The sequence below is a fragment of the Pholcus phalangioides genome, unplaced genomic scaffold (genome assembly GCF_987345545.1).
Source record: "Pholcus phalangioides strain wild (caught in Gottingen) unplaced genomic scaffold, Ppha-v1.0 ptg000001l_1, whole genome shotgun sequence".
Lineage (NCBI taxonomy): Eukaryota > Metazoa > Arthropoda > Arachnida > Araneae > Pholcidae > Pholcus > Pholcus phalangioides.
The window spans coordinates 14,676,395-14,695,874 of NW_028301594.1; the positions used below are offsets into that span (position 1 = coordinate 14,676,395).

Here is a 19,480-nt window from a genome sequence, read left to right on the forward strand (position 1 = left end):
TTTCTAGTTTCTCCCTTTCTCTCGGTACGAAAATCCCACTTTCACCGCAAATATGTATGAAAAATCCCCTGGGAACACGCCTAAGATAAGAAACGCTGGCGCACACATTCAGACAAACATCAAGTAAGAACATGAAAATCGGAAGAAAAGGAAAGAAACTGTTTTTCCCAGAGTTTGCATCTCTCTCTCGCTCTTGAACTTTTTAGGCAATGCTTGAGGATTAAGCAGAAGAAATAGCATCTACTGAGTGACTTTATTCGCAACTACCATATTTTTCATCCATGTTTTTGACAGTTTTTGACGTTACAAAAATAAATCCAGGTCCCAATGTAGAAAATAATGATTCGAATTCTAGTAGGTGTGTGTAAAAAAATTCATTTTTTATGACTTTCGAATGCATTTGCCTATGTTCTTTTAGTGCTTTAATTTAGGAGTACAAAATTTTCGAAATTAGAGTAAGAAAATACTACTAATACTACTTAACCGCACATGCACCTCGTACACATTCCTCTGCGGAATTTCGAACGAGTCGGCACATGGTGGAATATGTGTTCTGAGTGTATGTTTGGCCCCTAACGTATTTATGTTGACGAGTTGTGATCGCTGCCATCTGTCTATTGTAACTATTGTTTTGATTTATAATGAAGCTCCAGAAGGGGCGAGGTGGTTCTGGAGGAGGGGGGAGTTCGGTCGCGGGGCGTGGTGTGGGGTTTTTGGGTGGTCTGGTACCGGCTGTTGTGGGACTTGCTGAGGATGTTTAGTTGGTGTTTGGGGGGTGCGAACGCCTTGGTGGTGCCGGGGTGGCGATGCTGGGATACTGTTGGGTTGGGATTGGCAATGGAGGCATTGTGGCGAGAGAGTTGGTGGGGGGTGCCCTGTGGTGGTGGGTTGGCTGGCTGATACACCGGTAGGTTTTCCCGGCACGTTCGCGGTCTTCGAACCCGGATCTTCGCGATGCGAGTCCGTCACTATGACCACTCGACTACCACAGCGCCGGTAAGAAAATACTGCAGGCTGGTTTCAGATTCTGCAAATCTGCACCATTACGGATTGGTTGAATACCTGAACTTTTGATTTATAAACCAATCCGTAACTGCGCGCCGACATGCAGAATCGGAAACCGGAGTGCACCATGTTTGCACTCCAAGATTAGAGGGTGTTTCACATTGAATAAGTATACTACGAGCTATGTTAAGGCGGTCCAACATCCGTGAGCTATGCGTTGTCTTGGAATGATTTGCTGAAATTCCCCACTAGTGTCCACGGAAGTTACGAAATTTTTCATTACTAGCCAAGAAACTCGCACTAGACGAACGTCAAATTTGTGAGGACCCACGGATAGTCGGTACATCAAAGAGACTGAAGTTTCACTTCTTGGATTTCGAATAGCGAATACTGTGACGGCGGGAGGAGACGGCCCTGTGGTCTACGAACAGCTCTGCTTCATTTTGAAAGTAGTCACACTTTTTACCCACCATATGTCACATAAAGTTTCATTTCTTTTTTCTGATTTATTATTATTATTATTCATAGAGCGATGTGGCTTCTCTTATCAGATTGACTTGGCCCCCCTTCAATTTCGTTCTAACCCGTGGACCACGTGGGGTATCTCAGGACAGCAAGAATCCATATGGTACGAGGTTGAGTTACACTGATCCAGTTGTATCAGATTCTACTACTACTTAACCGCACATGCAACTCATAGACATTCCTCTTCGGAATTTCTAACGAATCGGCGCATGCCGGAATGTGTGTTCTGAGTGAATGTGTGGTCTTAACGTATCTATGTTGTAGAGTTACGCTTGTTTCGTGTTCATGCTGCCATCTGTCTTCCATTTTCTGAAGTAAAAATGGAAATATGTCAGATACTGCACGTGTTAATTTTCCCCCCCCCCCGAATTTTAGCAGCCAGTAATATGTACTACTACTACTAATAATAATAAAGTACTAAACAGCGCACACACCTCGTAAATTATACAAATAATTTATTCTGATAAATTTGAATGAAATTCTCCCAATTAAAATTTTGAACCTGTGTAAAAGACATTCTAACAGTTAAAACCTCAACTTCCATTACAAAAACTACAAAAATATATTTCATCGGACGCTATCAATTTGTACGTGTGCTGCGCATCAATCATATTTAACAAAGCATTCTTAACCTGTAGTTTAAAAGTATAACTACAGGGGTTTTAGTATCAAAGAATATGTCCTGAATTTAACAGCTGATAATATTCAAAAGTTGGGAAATATTAAATTTCATAAAATTAAATAATTCAGTGTATCCAAAGACTTCTATTAAAATAATAAATCAATGAAAATTATCTTCAATTTTTCATACATTTCCGAAAAAAATATAGAAATATTGTATTGATGCTTTTATCATTAAGCAAATATCTTTTGTAAATATCTTTCTCTCTCGAGTGTTGATGATTAGGTAGTTCTGAAAGAACTTGTTCATGTTTTACAAAATATCTATGTATATTTATAGTATTTAGTTTTATTTGCCGGTAGATATGCGAAATTTAAAACTAAGATTTAAAAAAATTTAGATTTTTTTTTTTTAAATTTGCTGCAAATTAGAAACATTAATTGGGAAATTGTATTCAAGTAATTAGTCGAGTAAAGAAATGCCACATTTTTCAAATAATATTTAAAAGGCGAAATATGTTTGTTCATACATTGGCTTAAACGTTTACTGGGAAATTATTTCAAGAATTGAGTTAATTTAATTTCTATCCAGGGTTTTTATTTTCCTTTCTCCGAAAATTCCAATCTCAAATGAATCAAAAACATAGTCTTTAACTTAAATAGCATTAAACTTATATTAGCATTTCGTTCTCTTTCATTTATGTAAAATTTCCTGAAACGGGAAAGATAAAAAAAAAACAGTAGCAAATTCATTAAGCATATGTTGTTTTTTAGGGCAAAAATTCTTCGAAACGAAACAAATATTAGGTGGGGAAGAAAGTTCTATCCAGAAATGATATTATAGATCCTGACGTGCTGCAGTCATCGTATTTACAGTCAAATTAGCATAATCGTGTTTTGGAAACGTTAAAGCGTGCTCTACTAGTAGGCAGAATTTTGTTCGTTGTTTGCGGCTTTTAATTGTAATACGGGATGTGTAAAATGTCTGTTGAAAAATCTAAGATTCGACGCAGCATTTGGTTCCAACGTAGAGTCCACTGTAAGCGCCAGAACAGTAGGACAACTGTTTCTAATATGGACATTCATGTTGACAATCCAGCTGGAAATTGGAGGGTGCGAGTGCAAAATATTCGCCACACGCACACTGACACACAAAAATGTAACATTGTCTGTTTCGTGGGATCACCGTGGAATAATTTTCTATGACTTTCTTCCAGAAAGATATATTTCATGCTTTTTTCTTCTGTATACTTCTTTCCGAACGATAAATTTCTGGCAAGAACTTTATTCCGCATCTAATGTTCCAGATTTCGTCATCCAAAAATTACCATGTTCGCAGAATAGAAAAAAAGCGTCTTTCAACGTTATTTTAACGGTTTTTGGGGGCTGTTGATTTTGAAACTGGTGTTACTTTTACCGAAATAGCTCTTGTTTTTGAGATAATGCATACTCCCAGCATTTCAATATAGTCTGCAGTCACAAGTTTTTGTGTCAAATTTTACTTTCAACTTTTCACTTGTTTTCCAATTTTATTCAATATATTACTGAATTTATATCATAAGCAGACATTATTCGTCTTTATCTATTGATATTAAATTTATTATTGATTTACATTTCGCACACTTTGAGTGTGATTTGTATGTTGCTTATGTATTACTATCGAAATTAAATTTTCACTTTATCATAAAGCCAAGAGCCAGTCCGACAAAACCAATGCCAGTTCCGGAATCGGAATTCTAAAACCATCCTAATATTACTGAAAGATCTTTGGGAACCAAATCAGTGTTAAGCAGTATAATGAGTATGAATAGGGTGTACGAAAATGGCTATCAATCTAAATAATATCATAGCATTTTTGGCATTAATGTTTACAGAGATCAATATTCTACTCACAAGACAGTCACAGTGGGTTTTTCAATGAGCGTTATCGTCATTATCATTTGCGTCACATTTCTACTTTCAATTGTTTTTCTTTTATTGAGTATATTATTACATCTATATCATGATAAGACATCAGTTGTCTTCATTTATTTATATTAAGTTTAATATTGATGTGCATTTCGTACACTTCGAATGTGATTTGCACACTGGTTATGTACACCTGTGTGCAAAATTATCAGAATTAGCAAATTATGTCGTATTTCTAAAAAATTAATGGACTGATTTCAATGAAATTCGGTATGAATACACAGTTTATAACAGAGAAAGAGATGTACCAAACAAAAGTCATAGCACGCTCTCATGATTGTCAGTAAACCTCATTATTGCAGGAATGTCCAAAATCCACGTTGCGAGATCGAACCGAAAATGAGGTATGGTTCTCCTCTCACAGTCAGACAGGTCGCACAACGCGACAGCATAATGGACACGAGGCAATTGATGAGTCCCTGTGGCAGTCGGTCCCACTTCTGCCGCAACACAGTTTTAACTTCGATATTGTCCTTAGGGGGAGGGGGGTGGCGAGATGTGCAATTTCGCTCCCAAGGACGTCCCAGACATGTTCTATAAGGTTTAAGTGAAGAGATCCGGCTGGCCAATCCATACGCCGAATATACTCACTTTCCAGATAATCATTGAGCAGGTGAGCCCAATGTGGACGAGCGTTGTCATCCATGAACCGGAACCGAGCGCCAACTGCGTCCCTGAAAACTCGAACATAGGTCTCTGAGATCTCTATATACCTAGTAGCAGTCAGGGACGGAACTACAGGGGAGCAGGAGGAGGGACAACTGACCCGGGCGGCAGAATTTAGGGGGGACGGCAATTTTAGGAGGGAACAAAGAACACCGTTATAAAATTATCGAATTTTAAAGTTGTGGGGATGGCAAAATTCCTTGCTATGGCAATTTGCTACCTTGTGAGTTGTGCCGGAAGTGTGTGTACCTAAGAGTATGAGTGAGAATCTGGTATTGTGTCTGATTTTTCAGTGCTGAAATCTATATTTCAGAAAAACAGTGAGCGAATTATAATGACTGAATACTTGTACTCTTTGTATAAGCCTGTTGCTCTTTGTGGTGAGCCTTTTTAACGTGGGAGATCGGCTCACATCTGCGCCTCGAATTTGAGAACCACAGAAAATCAACTTCAGCTTAACACCACTGTGGCGAAGGTGGAGCTCGAACCCGAGTACCCGTGATGCGAGTCCGTTACTATGACCACTCGACCACCACAGCGGCTATTTGTTTCATTGTAGGCCGATTGGTCTCTATGAAGAGACTTTTTACGGGGAGATCGACCCGCAACTTTTTCAGAACTGCTCGCTGTAGCTCGTGGCTTGCCAAATAACTGATGCTGTCTCGTAGAGAACAGAAATACTGAACCGCGGTGACGTCACTAATGGCGAATTTGCACATTTCGATTACCAGTCATGGAAATCCATTATTGAGCTAAACTTTTGCAAACAAAAATTCTACACTTTCGCAAAAACTAATTTTCATTACGAATTGCAGCACTGGTTTCGGTATTCAAATGTTCGAATAATATTTTTAGAGTGAGAGATAATAATCTGATAATCTTTATTATTCAGTAAAATTGTTTTTTTTTTAAATTTAAAAGACCGAATTTCATAAATGTCTAAACTTTTTCCGTGCACTGCATTCATAAAGAAAAAAAAATCATTGTAAATAGGTTGATGATTTTATTGTACTCTTTGGAGGTTATATATTCGATTTTGGAATTGCCTGAGTAATCGTTATATAAGGCATAAGAGACATTATGGTAGTTCTCTGCGATGAATATCGTATGACATAAAGTAGCATATACCGTACATTTCAATTACAACATTTTTATCAAAAAAAAGTCATAAAGGGACTTTGTAAGCGGGAAAACGCTTTAAACTGGAAGCTGGGAGCACGAAAAAGAATCCTACTAAGCGAAAACGGTATAAGTAGGAACGATAGGAGCGAGATTCACTGCATTGTGTGTCCGGATGAACCGTATCTTGAATCTTCGACATATTCTGCAGCACTAAAAGTTTGAGGGAAAAAACCATCTCTAACAATAAGAGCAGATAAACACAATACGGAAATACGGGGAAACGATGATGTTCTGCCGGCCGGAAATATACTTAAGAATAAATTTTTCTGGTCGTTATGCTGATTCGAACTTTCAGAAAAAAAGCCACTGGTATCCAACGGAAATCGAACCTGGCCCTCTTGAATTCCGGGAAAGTACGCTAACCTATAGACCAGAGACGCAAATTTCCTTTCCGTATTATTAGCGTGATGTGCTGAGTGGAGACATTGCAACATCCCTAAACTACAGCAATTCCGTCACAGGTGGAGACAGTACAAGGGAATAATGATGTTTTATCAGCCGGAAAAATACACACAGAAATAAATAGATTTTTCTGGTTGTTAAGCCTATTTTTGAACCTATGGAGAGAAAACTCAGTTGTCTCCTCAGAAAATCAAACCCGGGCATTGATCCCGGTAATATGAGCGTGAGTTTAGCCGGGAGTGCGAGAAATGTAAATAAACATCCGTCTGTATGGGCCTATGTTACAACGCTAGATTGCTTAGATGTCTTTCTGTCAATTAACTTGGAATCGGTCTAATAAGATAAGCCACCGAAGAAAAAAAAAGTTTGTGAATGTATAAATGTACAACGACTGTACATGCGATCGGCTAAAGATCGTCGATAGCATTGCTTTGCAATCAATGGTTATTTCCGAGTTGTAATCTTGTTAGTTTAACGAACCACCTTCTATTTCCTGAATAGACCAAAGAAACTGCCCGGCGACGTCTAATATACAGCAAGAACCGGACAATTCCTTAAGAAGAGTTTTCGAATTCTCATGGTTCAACAGCAATTCATCGGAAATCCCTTACTTCTGCGGAATCAACTTAAATCGTACGTAGAACTCTTCCCACAGAGCTCACATAATATGGGCCCGATAAAGTTCCAGCTTTCCAGTCATTGCTCAAGAGCATTGGAGCTTAACTGAACGTAGAAGAGATACGTACGACCTCCCATACCATTTTCCACCGAACACAAGCATACACACACACATATTATACATACACACACACATACACACACACAAACGAGGTAAGGGTAGTACAGGCTTTTATCGCTGTTCTCTCCCCAGTAAGCCGCAAATTATCTGCAATTAGCTCAACCAGGCGTCTGCGAAAAGAGCTTCCGCCGAACCTCAAGAACCCCAACCCACTCTTTCTCTTACCATTACGACTTTCCAGCCACTGCTGAGTAAGTGGGCTGGAAAATCAGATTGTCTATTTCGTAAGTAGCTGGTTTTTGGGGGGAAAAAAAGAGAGCCTGAAATCACGTACGTAGTTGTCCGGAAACCATCCCACACCTCGTTTTAACATCACATTCATGGAACGGAATGAATTAAATGTCATACATGTATACACACACTCTCCAAAGGAATCAGGCATGAGTTCCGTAACTGAACTCTCACATGAGCGTTATTTCATAGTTATATGACTGAATAAGCTGACTTTATGAGTTAATTAACTCGAGCTCTCATGTTCAGTAAATATTCAATAATGCACTAGAATGAAGTAATTCTAGATCAATAAATTCACATTTTTGGTGAATAAAAGTTAGTTCGACAAGACCAGTGCGTTGAAATTTATACTATGTTATGCATTTTTTTAATTAGTGATAAAAATGCGTCCATGACATATAAAATAAAACGTGGCATTTTAAATGTAATGAAATTTTCAAAAAAGCAATAACACTTAATACTAAAAAAGTAATTCTAGCAGAAGATATGTGTAGAAAACACAAAATATATCTATACCCTCTAATCCCTTAAAGTATCATGGGTGATCTGATGAGGATCATGTCGAAACGCAAAAAAATACAAGAAATTTATTCTAGCTCTTCCTGACTGTTTTCTCATTATTACACTGCAACCCTACGAACAGGAGTTGTTTTTTCCCCTCCCTGTTCTTTCTATACGCATATGCGCTAGTTATTTTTCATTCCACATATAATGCATCTTCGTATTATATATCTGAGAGAGATAAGAGGAGATATAAGGGTGAAAATGAAATCTTGATAAGTGCAGTACATAAAGATTTCACTTTCATCCTTATACCTTATACACTTTTATACCATGTTAGAAATATAAGGGGGAGAAAAGGTAAGAGAGTGCAGCATATATTTTCTCCCTCTTCTATTTCTAACATGCGAACAAAGAAACCAGTTTTTTTAATTGCACCTCCACTATTTGAAATACTGATCATCTAATTTGTTCCCAAAATCTTGTGCGTGAAGAGATTAAAGAGCAGCTATTGTCACCTCAAAATCTAACCGTCACATGGCACAGATGACACATCCTCAACTAAGGATAACACTCACACTCTGGACAACAGAGGAACATCAAATCACAACACTCCAGAAACGTACGCCGTCATTCACAACAACTCGTCACGTGTCTTCTGTAATTTTGACAAATTTGGAAATGATTACTCGCTCAAGTTCCTTGAGAATTCGAGAACTTTCTTTTGATAAACAGCATCCTTAGAAAAGAAAAAATGACCACGAAGAGGGGAATCAGGCATGATATCAGTAATTGAACTCTGACAAGGGCGTTATTTCATAGTTGTATGACTGAATAAGATGACTAAATGAGTTAATTAACTCGAGTTCATGTTCAGTAAATGTTGGATAAAGCATTAGGGTTAAGTAATTCCCCGATCAATGAATTCACACTTTCGGTGAGTGAAAATGAGTAGCTCGAAAATGGCAGAGAGCTGAAATTCGTATTTGTGTACATGCGTTTTAACTTTTGTAAAAAATACAAATACAAGACCGCAACAGACAAAATATCCATCGAGGTTTGACTGCGAAAAGATGCCCATAACAAATATCGATGCCATATATTTTGTAAATTACAGCAACCCCCAATTAAAAATGCAGTTACAAATACTAAAGACTATATACGTAGTTTTTTTTCTCTTCACCCCTTCAACCCTATAGGCATGTGGTCTCCAAACCATACAGTATACGAACAGCAGAAGAATGACTGATAGAACGCAAAGAAATTTTTTTAAGAATGAAACCCCCATGAACATTCTGTTCGAGTTTTTGACCACCTTTGACCTTTGAAGACCGGATACACCCCGCTTCCCATCTCAGAGAGATATCGAAGCGTTCCCGAAGGATGGGTGTATCCGGAAAGTTTTATTAAAAACAACGTAACATGACCACCTCAGACGAAGGCAGCAAAATAAAATAATTTACATAAAAATTGATCGTCAACTCCTGAAGTCATATAACAAATAAATAAAATCTAAACAATCAACGCCAATGGGCAATCAAAATTATAAACGGGATTATAAGATGCTGGTGTATAGCCGTCCATCCCATAAGAATCCAGCAATCGTCAATTGATCGAAAGTTTTTGACCACCGCTGAACAATGTTCAGAAAACCTGAGCCGCTCGTCAATGAGAATTCTCAAATCGGTGAATCTAAAATGCTGCACTCCTGATACATGCAAAATATGTGAGATTAAATGCTATGAAATTTGCAAGACCGTAAGAAACTAACTTCCGCCAACGCTATGCCGTCAACCGGGTTCGAACTTGGATCCTGTCGACGAGAGACACCGCTATGCTCATAAAATTGCAAAGGGCATACGGTGACTATACCCCATTATATGTAGAGAAAGATGTCTTCTCTACATTTTTTAATGCAAGGAACTGGTTGTTAAGCAGAAATGATGACTAGGAAAGAAAAATTCGCATTTGTCCACCACCGGGACTCGAACCGTAGCTCTCTCGCAGTCCGAGAGAGTGTACTACCTCTACGCTGTAGAAAAAATGTGATTTCGTCTTTGGAGCATATATGCTGAACGGTAACGTGCGATGGACGGTGATAAGTAATCAGCTGATAACCCGTGATGGCCAGCAGTGCCATCTGTCGCGAGATTTCGTGCTAACAAGAAGACAGCATCAACTAGGGAATACAGGAACTACTGTGGAATTAATATTGCAACAATAACAGTTTTTCTATCATTGACTTTCGAAAAGTCCATCTCAGGATGCAAATAACATAGAAATGGCCAATACAAAAATATTGAATATTTTAATCAAAACTTAGCTTCATGTAGAAATGCTTATTTTTTGTTCAGAAACTGCTGTTACTCTCTTAGATGTTACTTGAGAAACCATACGCATCACACCTACATCAAAGTATAAACAATATCACCAACAACTCACTTGAAACCAGATCTAGACCAAAGAAGGAAAGAACACAAACAAAAACGGGAACAAGAATAAAATGCCATCAGGAAGTAATTTCGGGCATTGGTTACAGCATTGTGTTTCAGGTACGACCTTCCACTCTTTTCGTCCATTACACATAATGCACATATGTCTCTAAGTCGAGATCCGTACAGCGCGCGTGTGTGTGTGTGTGTGCGTGTATATATAGATATATACATTTATGGAGGAACATGTACCCTTTACAAACTTTGTGCTGCTGAAGCGATTTCGTGGTAGATTGTGATGAGGTTGAGGATGAAAAAGAGATCGAGCAAAAACAAAAAAAGGGTAAAGGAAATTGCTGTTTGCCCGGGCGATATGTCTAAGAGAAATTGCGGTCAATCATCATCAAAGAAATGACCTGGGAAATTGCTTGCCCATAATCCGCACTTTCTCGCCATACCGTGCTATTTCCCTATAAGACACACACATACTCTCTCTCTCTCCCCACATATAAGTCCATTTTTATTTTTTTTTATCTTTTCCATTCCTTGGAAACGTATGTTTGATAGTGTGTAGATGTGTATGCAGCATAACGGATAATATTTATTTTTCAGGTGAAGGCAATAAGGCGTAAACAACGGCTTTGCCTTTCAGAAAGGAATGAGAAAAAAATAATAACGATTGAGGGCGACTAAATCTTTATTGAAATACTTCTGTAGCACGCATACTTTGCTCCTTTGATAAAGTGTTATTAGACTTTTTTTTTTTTTGGAAAACTGCAGCTATAATTTCCGAGCGTGGAAAATAGTGCATTCCTTCGCTCTCGGTTGAGTTATCGAAAGAGAGAAGTATGGGTATGTTGAGAATATGCTCTCTGCAATAGTCGATTTTCAGAATAAAATCTCGTCAGATATGACCGAGTTTATACGGGAATGCTTTTTAGGGTCCATTCGTGAAATAAGCATTTCATGATCGGAAAGAAAAGTATTGCTAAACCTCACAGAAACATTATTATACAATTACTCGCTTCGGGTAAGTACAATAAGTATTTACTCAAAATATAGAGTTCCATGAACAAATTACAGCGTAAAATAGAAATACAAATACGAGCACAAAGGTCACAACAGACGAAAAATGTCCAACGAGGCCGCTTAAAATGATGGCCGTAAGAAATATGGATGTTGAATATAACTAAAGTAGCCTTCAGCAATTTTATACAAACCATATATACCTCGAAAATAATTGATAATATATATAATAACTGTCTATAAAACATATAATGGTTGTCTTATCTGATCAAATTTAGTAATGTTATCAGAATATATTCATCTGCCACTGTGTGGTCATGTGAGTATCATGATTGCTTCGTATGTTCGTGGAAGTTGAATCTGATACCCATAACCACACAGGTTTACAATTGTTGAGTTGGATGTGTTGGCCAGTTCTCTGAAACAATTGTTTGCAACGAAAATCACCATACCCACAGAACTAAAAATTGATCATCCAGCACCTTTCCACAACATACATTACTCCAATATACTTGGGCCCATCTAACGAAAACCTTATCAACAACTTCTCAGAGAAATACCATCAGTGTGGCCTGGAAGAATTGTTGGCAGCTACAAATAATCTGTGTTACAGCTCTGTCGATGGTAGTTATGAGATTACTGAACAAATATATTAAAATGCATATGAGATTTTGTATTTATATTTTTTTGAACTAATATACTGTATATTACTATACTTTCACAAACTATTTTAATGGGCATAATGATTCACTAACGTTGTTTCGTGTCATCCTGGGATGCCACGAGGTCCGTCAGGAAAGCCGCAAAATACTATTTCAAGTGTGAATGTAATAATTCATTCTCACGAAATTGGCCTAAATTGTGTCCCCAGCAGTTTACGTTTAATTTAATTGCATTGCATTTTTTCCCCCGCATTTTAAATTTGTACTGTTTCTGACAAAATCATCACTCTATAATTTTTTCATCAATATATTTGTAAAATCTGCTTGAACAAATTTTCATTTGTTAAGGAAATGTCATTCTCCTTCCTGTTCCCAGCCCATTTTTTTAAATTTTAAAATGATAATTTTCTATCATAAAAGAGGAATATATATTTTTAGGATCAGTATAAATTTTCATATTTCAATTTTTACATAATTTTAAATATGTTTTTTCTAATATTTTATAGCCAAATAGAAATTTCCCACCTTTTTTTTCCGTTTGTGACATTTGGAAAATATTGGTTCAAGTCCTACAACACCAGTTACCACTTATCAAATTTTGTGTTGAGAAGGTTAAGAAGTATGTAGTCATCACTTCAACTTCTCTTTTTAAATCAACTAGATTTTTTTAATTAATTCGGAAATTAGATTTATTTAGGAAAAAAATAAGATAGTGTCTTTATATTAAACGTCGTTTTCGAAGCTACTTTTTTTGCGAGAAATATATAATTGACAATTATTTTCATTTTACCTCAGGTTACAGTTCAGAGACTTCAATGTCTAAAGCAACTCAGCGTTGCAAAACATGTAAAAATGTCTGTTTCCTGGCTTTAGGTAACCAGAAGGAAGATTTGATTCCAGGTTAAGGGAGTAAAAAAGTAAAAAATCGAATTTCTTGGTTGCAACATCAAGCTGCAGTAATGTTTTATATAAAGACTTTGCTTTCTGGGAATGTTTAGCAACACAGAAACAAATTGAAACCTCTTGTCCCCATAAAATTGACAAAAAATGAAATAAAATAAATAAACGATAATTGCAAATACAAAAAAAAATGAAATCGGCAAAAAAAAATATTCAGACCATCAGTGCTTGTCCAAGTTGAAAATGAACTATGAAATATATGCGAAATGTTGCGAGCGACAAGCATAATATCAAGTGGTGAAATAGGCAAAATGCCACATCGCGTCTGTCTATCTGTTATAACATGGTTAAACTTAAATGCTTTTTTAAAGCGAATTTCACTGGTGACTATATTTTATTTATCAGCAGGTAAATAAGTGACCCTAAGAGTTATTTTTGGTATTTTGGTTCATTTATATCTACATGTATTTTGATTTGTTTGTCCTATTTCGTGAGAATGGGCCATATAGTAAGTCGTTACAGAAGTATGATATCTAACTAGTTTACCTGTATTACATTTTAACCATTTTTCGACCAACACTACAACCAAGTACCAGGTTAGATAATTTGCTACGTAACTAAAAAAAGTTATGGAAACAAAATTGTTTTTTTTTGTTTTCAATCAGAAATAAAATGAACTATTGAATAATTTAATTTACATAGAAATTACCGATTACTATTGTAGCGTAGTGGTGAACTCATTTTTGCCAATGAGATAACAAATCATTATTCTTGATTAAATGATTTTTAATTTTAAATAACAATATATGTACATTCTACATTTTAGTTAAAATACTTTAGTGTCGACCACGTTGGTCGCACATCCATTCACTATCTCGGTTCGTCTCTCTCTCTCTCCAAGTTCTTATCTCTCGTTAGACGACGGCGTACTACTCTACAGGAGCAGGTGTTTACAACCGGCGGATGTTTTGTCTGCACCCGCCGGGGCAGTCCACATAAGTTCAAGGGGTAGGATTCGATGGACGTCACAGCTTCCTCCCCCCTTAAAGAAATTTCCATTGGGATTTTCACAATGGAAATTCACAATCTAAATTCACAATCTAAATTAACCACAAATAAGCTTATAAGAAGATTGCAATAAAATTATATTAACACTTATATAGGGATATATTACCACTGAAGTACCATGTCAGGCAAATTGAGGCACAAAAAAAAATTAAAAAAAAGAAAAAAAACATTGTTCTCGATACATTGCAATTAAATCACAGAAAAATAAATTTGAAAAATAAAAAAAAATTATATGATCCGTAGAATTTTCTGGGTTTATATATAACCGAATTCAAAATAATTTTTGAACAACACACAAAAAAAACCACAATTCTTCATTAAACTCTGCAATTATGATGGAATAATATAACACAAAAAATAACAAGAAAAATTAAAGCATTCATACATAAAATTTTCGAAACATTCAACAAATTGCAGGTCATTCGGGAATATTACGACTTAGCACATCAGCATTCCTATTTTTGCGACCAGGTCTGTGCTTTATCTGAAAGTCATATTGTTGGAGTGACAATGCCCAACGCATCAGACGCTGGTTTGTGCTACAATTCTTCTGTAACCACACGAGAGGATTATGATCAGTGACAATCAAGAATTTTTGACCATCTAGATAATAGTGTAAACGTTTAACAGCAAAAACAATGCTCAGACATTCCTTCTCAGTAGTAGTGTAGTTTCTTTCTGCCTGAGAAAACTTTTTGCTGAGAAAAAGGATAGGATGTTCTTCTCCTGCACTATCCTCTTGAGCTAAAATGACACCCATTCCCATATTTGACGCATCAGTCTGCACAATAAATTGCTTAGAGAAATCTGGTGCATATAGCACTGGTTGACTAATTAACTTGTTTTTCAAACAAGTGAAACTCGCATTACACTCAGAAGTCCAGATGATTTCTCCTGTCTTTTCTTTCCCTTTTAAAGCTTCTGATAACGGTGCAGCCAATACCGAAAACATAGGAATGTAATGACTATAATACCCTACCAATCCTAAAAAAGCTCTGATTTCAGTTTTGGTTTCTGGAGTAGGAAACTTTTCAATGGCCTCTATTTTCGCTTCACGTGGTTTCCTATACCCCTGCCCAACTATATGACCCAAATATTTGACATGATCTTGGGCGAAACGACATTTTGATGGTTTTAGTGTTAATTTAGCTCCCTTCAAGCGTTCTAACACTAATTCGACATGTTTCAGGTGTGTCTCCCATGACTCAGAAAATATAGCTATATCATCGAGGTATGGTACAGCGAAATTTTCATACTCTCTTAGTAATTCTGCCATAAGTTTACTAAAGAAATATGGAGCATTTTTCAGACCAAATGGCATGCGTAGTGGCCTGTACGTTCCGAAACTGGTAACAAAAGCGGCAAATCTTTGAGCTGTGGGACTCAATGGAATCTGCCAGTATCCTTTGGATAAATCTAACAAAGTAATAAATTTTGCTGATGAAACTAATTCAAGCCTTTCTTCGATATTTGGCAATGGAAAAAATTCGGTGCGTATCACCTCATTTAACCGGCGATAATCAATACAAGGTCTGGGATCCTTATGTGGTGCTTCAACTAAGATCATTGGTGAGGTATAATCTGATTCCCCTACTTCAATTATTTTCAAATCTAACATTCGTTGAATTTCAGTTTTTAAAATACCATTCTGTCGTTGAGAAATCTTATACGGCCTAGCTCTGACGGGCTTATCATTTATCAACGTGATATCATGTTCAACCAGATGGGTCATTCCTGGCTCGTTAGAAAACATCTCAGAATATTTATTCACCAGTTTATGCAATTGTTCAATTCTTTGGGGATCTATACGTTCAAGCAAGTTGCTTTTCTGGACAATGTCTTCAAAATTGAAAATATTTGGATTGGTATCCAAATGGGGAAAATCTATATCATTGTCCGTGTACCCATCATTTCCTACGCAATCCAGGAAATTAATGCTCTCGGGTCTTTTGTAATACGGTTTTAGCATATTTACATGATATATTTGTTCTTTTCTATCCGGAAGCTTAACAATGTAATTCGTCTCGGACAGTCTATTTTGAATTACACCGGGACCAGCCCACTGAACTGCTAACTTATTCGGTTTAGAAATTGCAAAAATGAGTACTTCGTCACCTTGCTTAAATTCCCTTTTTACAGAATTTTTATCATACCATTTTTTTTCTAGTTACCTGTAATTCTTCCATTTTGCTAACTGCCAAGTCCTGACACCTTTTCATCCTATTTATGAGTTTAAGAACATATTCTGTAACAGGACTTTTCTCATCCCCTGACTGTGTCCACTGTTCATACACTAATGTTTCTGGAGTTCTTAGATTCTTCCCGTGCACTAGTTCTGAAGGAGTGAACCCTGTACTTTCGTGTGTAACTGTACGTAACGCTAACAATGCTAGCGGAAGGTGTTTTTCCCAATCGGGCCCAGATTCTTCACACAGACACCGCAACAAACGTTTAATGGTTCTGTGAAACCGTTCCACAGGGTTGGACTGTGGGTGATACACGGAGCTGTGACTCACCTTAACCCCAAATCTCTGAAAGAATTCCGAAGTGAGAGCACTCGTAAACGACGTCCCTTGATCACACTGTACTTCTTTCGGGAAACCTGTCCTGCTAAATATCTCGAGTAGTGCATTGACCACACTCACTGATTTAATATCAACGACCGGTATAGCTTCTGGGTATTTAGAAGATAGACACATGGCTGTAATGATGTACCGTTTCCCAGTTGGGGTCTCTGGAAGAGGTCCACAAGCATCTATGTTAATTTTTGAAAATACTTCCTGAATAATGGGAACCAATTTGAGAGGTGCCTTCTTCTTTTCGTTAGGTTTTCCCGCTCTTTGACATTGGTCACAAGTACGCACATATTCCTCCATATCTTTATAACACCCAGGCCAAAAGTAATATCTCAAAAGCTTATCTTTTGATTTTGTAACTCCTACATGAGCCGAAGTGCTTTCATGGCAAAGTGCCTTAACACTATTTCTGAGTTCCATCGGTACTAGTAGTAGTTTTGTTATGTTTCCGAGGTGGTCCTCATGCATCTTAAACAACAGATTGTTTTCAAGAACATATGTCTTCTTCGCAGTAGGATTTACAGGCTTTTGGGCTAATGCCATTAATTCCCTTAAGGATTGACAGTCCTGCTGCATTTTAGATAGTTTCTTAGAACTAACCTTCAACAAAGACAATTCCTCAGCCCCTTTACTGACTTCTGGCAATTGAAGATTATCACTTTCGTCAACAATAATATCTGATAACAGACGATCATCACCTGCCTCTTCATTTTCTTGGGCGCCTAAACAACTCTCCCCGAGAACTTCAACATTTTTCTCTTCTGGGATGATCCCCTTATTAAACTTTGCTTTCGTTTGCGCCCTTGTTTCTACGGCATTCAACGCCTCTGGGGACAAAAGACAAGGCTTCTCACACCCTTCCAATAATTCCGCCGTACGGTTTCCTAAGAGATACCGCCCCTGATCTAATTCGTTTCTAATGACTGCTGCTTTGGTACATATTTTTCCAAAACTACCGCATAATTCAACATGTGCCAAGGGTAGGCACTTGGGATCAGGATCTAACGGCGTTTTAAGCCATATGTTTTCACCTGTCAACATATCAGGAGTGATAAGCTTCTCACAAACTATATCTATTGTGGCCCCCGAATCCCTCAAAATTTTCATAGGAATGCCATTTACTCTACCAAGGGTTGTATATGGGTCTAAAAGATCTTTTGACCCATCATTAACATAATTAACTGTACCCTCTGATGTTCGCTTCAATTTTGGGCAGTTCGGACGTAAATGCGATGGCGAACCACATTGATAGCATTTAAGGGACCTACGTTTCTCAAATTCTCTATGTTCTTGTTTTTGTAGATCTTTTTTCTCGTAGTGAGCAGATTTATTAGGGAACTTTTTATCTGCATATTGCCATCTATTATTGCTATACTTTTTGTCCTGAGGGTTTTTCGACCCTTCTCTAACGCGCCTTTTTATTTGATCAGTGACCATCAATTTTTTTAGCCCTTCAAAATCAGTCACTTGCAAACCTTCCACCCACTCATCAAAATATTTAGAAAGTTCAAAAACGAAATCCCGCCACGGCTTGGCTGAATTTCTCTGATGTTTGACAAATTTTAATCGAAAATTTTCTGGGGTCATTTTGAACCTGTTTAGGAGAACCATTTTGATGTGTTCAAAGTTATCAAAATTTTCTTCGGATTCCTTTGCTATAAGTTGTACCACGTCGGGTGGTAAAAGAGCCAACATGGCTGATACCCACTTTTTTTTTTCTACCCCCCACTCTTTTGGCTTGCCTTTCAAATAAAGCAAGAAACAACGCGATATCCATTTCCTTTTCATCGAACTTGGGGACAAGCTTTGTCAGCTCATAACTTCCCCCACAGCTTCTTATATCGAAATCCAAACAACCTCGACCCTCGTTTTTTATTGCTGCTTCTAAGCGTAGTTTCTCTAATTCAAACTCCCGTTCTTCCCTTTTTCTTTTTTCTTCTGCCTCTTCCTCCATTTGTTTTCTCGCGAATTCTTCTTTTTTCTGTTTCTCTTCTATTTCTTCCTGAAGTTTTCTCTTAGCTAATTCCTCCCTAGCCTCTCGCTCTTCGACAATATTAAAAAATTGCCCCTTAACAAACTCTTCTTCAAAATCTGCTGAATTCATAATCAGTCTTTTTAGATCCAAAATTCTCATTCTATCATTCACATTCTCCCCCAACTCTTCCGCTAACAACCTCAAATCTTCTTTTCTAGCTTTTGCAAGGAATGCCATAGCTGATAATATTAGTTATACAAACTAACTTCAAAATAAAAGTAATTCAGCTATTTTTCAAGAATAATCAAAATATACAATCTACCACAAATAAATAAAATCAACTGCGGTACATTTTAAACAATACTGTGCCTCAAAAAAAATTTTTTGCCTTAATCATGGCACTTACCCCTTCGGACTTCGGAGAGACTTAGAACCTAACGAGATGATCTGATGATCCAACAATAACTATCACTGTCGCAAAAGTCACTGGGTGAAACTGCTGTTTACACACTACTCTACTTCAAGGCACTTATTGTTCTCCTGACGGAGCTGATGACCCAATTCCTCCAGAGTTCCGAGATTTATCCAGACGGCACGGATGGCCGAATCTCTCCACGGCACGGATGGCCGGATCCCTCAATGGCTCTGATGACCAAATCTTTCGACGGCACGGTTGGCCGAATCTTTCGATGGCACGGATGGCCAAATCTCTCCACGGCACGGATGGCCGGATCTCTCAATGGCACTGATGACCAAATCTTTCGACGGCACGGATGGCCGAATTCGAAACTATTGTTGGAGACATCAACAGTCAAAAACTTTTACGAAGAAGAACATCGGAACGACGTGAAACACATCCAAACCGCTGCCACCAAATTTTTTAGCTGTAGCGTAGTGGTGAACTCATTTTTGCCAATGAGATAACAAATCATTATTCT

General features: G+C 37.4%; 2 protein-coding genes across 2 annotated transcripts in view; one reads left to right on the forward strand and one right to left on the reverse strand.

The window, feature by feature from the left end:
- The window catches only part of LOC149089928 (neuroligin-4, X-linked-like), a 180,844-nt gene that overhangs the window by 59,405 nt on the left and 101,959 nt on the right, over positions 1 to 19,480 (forward strand). The window lies entirely within an intron of this gene.
- On the reverse strand, positions 16,046 to 18,004 carry LOC149089929 (uncharacterized). Its single transcript, XM_089234378.1, has one exon. The coding sequence runs from the start codon at positions 18,002 to 18,004 to the stop codon at positions 16,139 to 16,141; it is 1,866 nt and encodes a 621-aa protein (XP_089090504.1). The 3' UTR covers positions 16,046 to 16,138.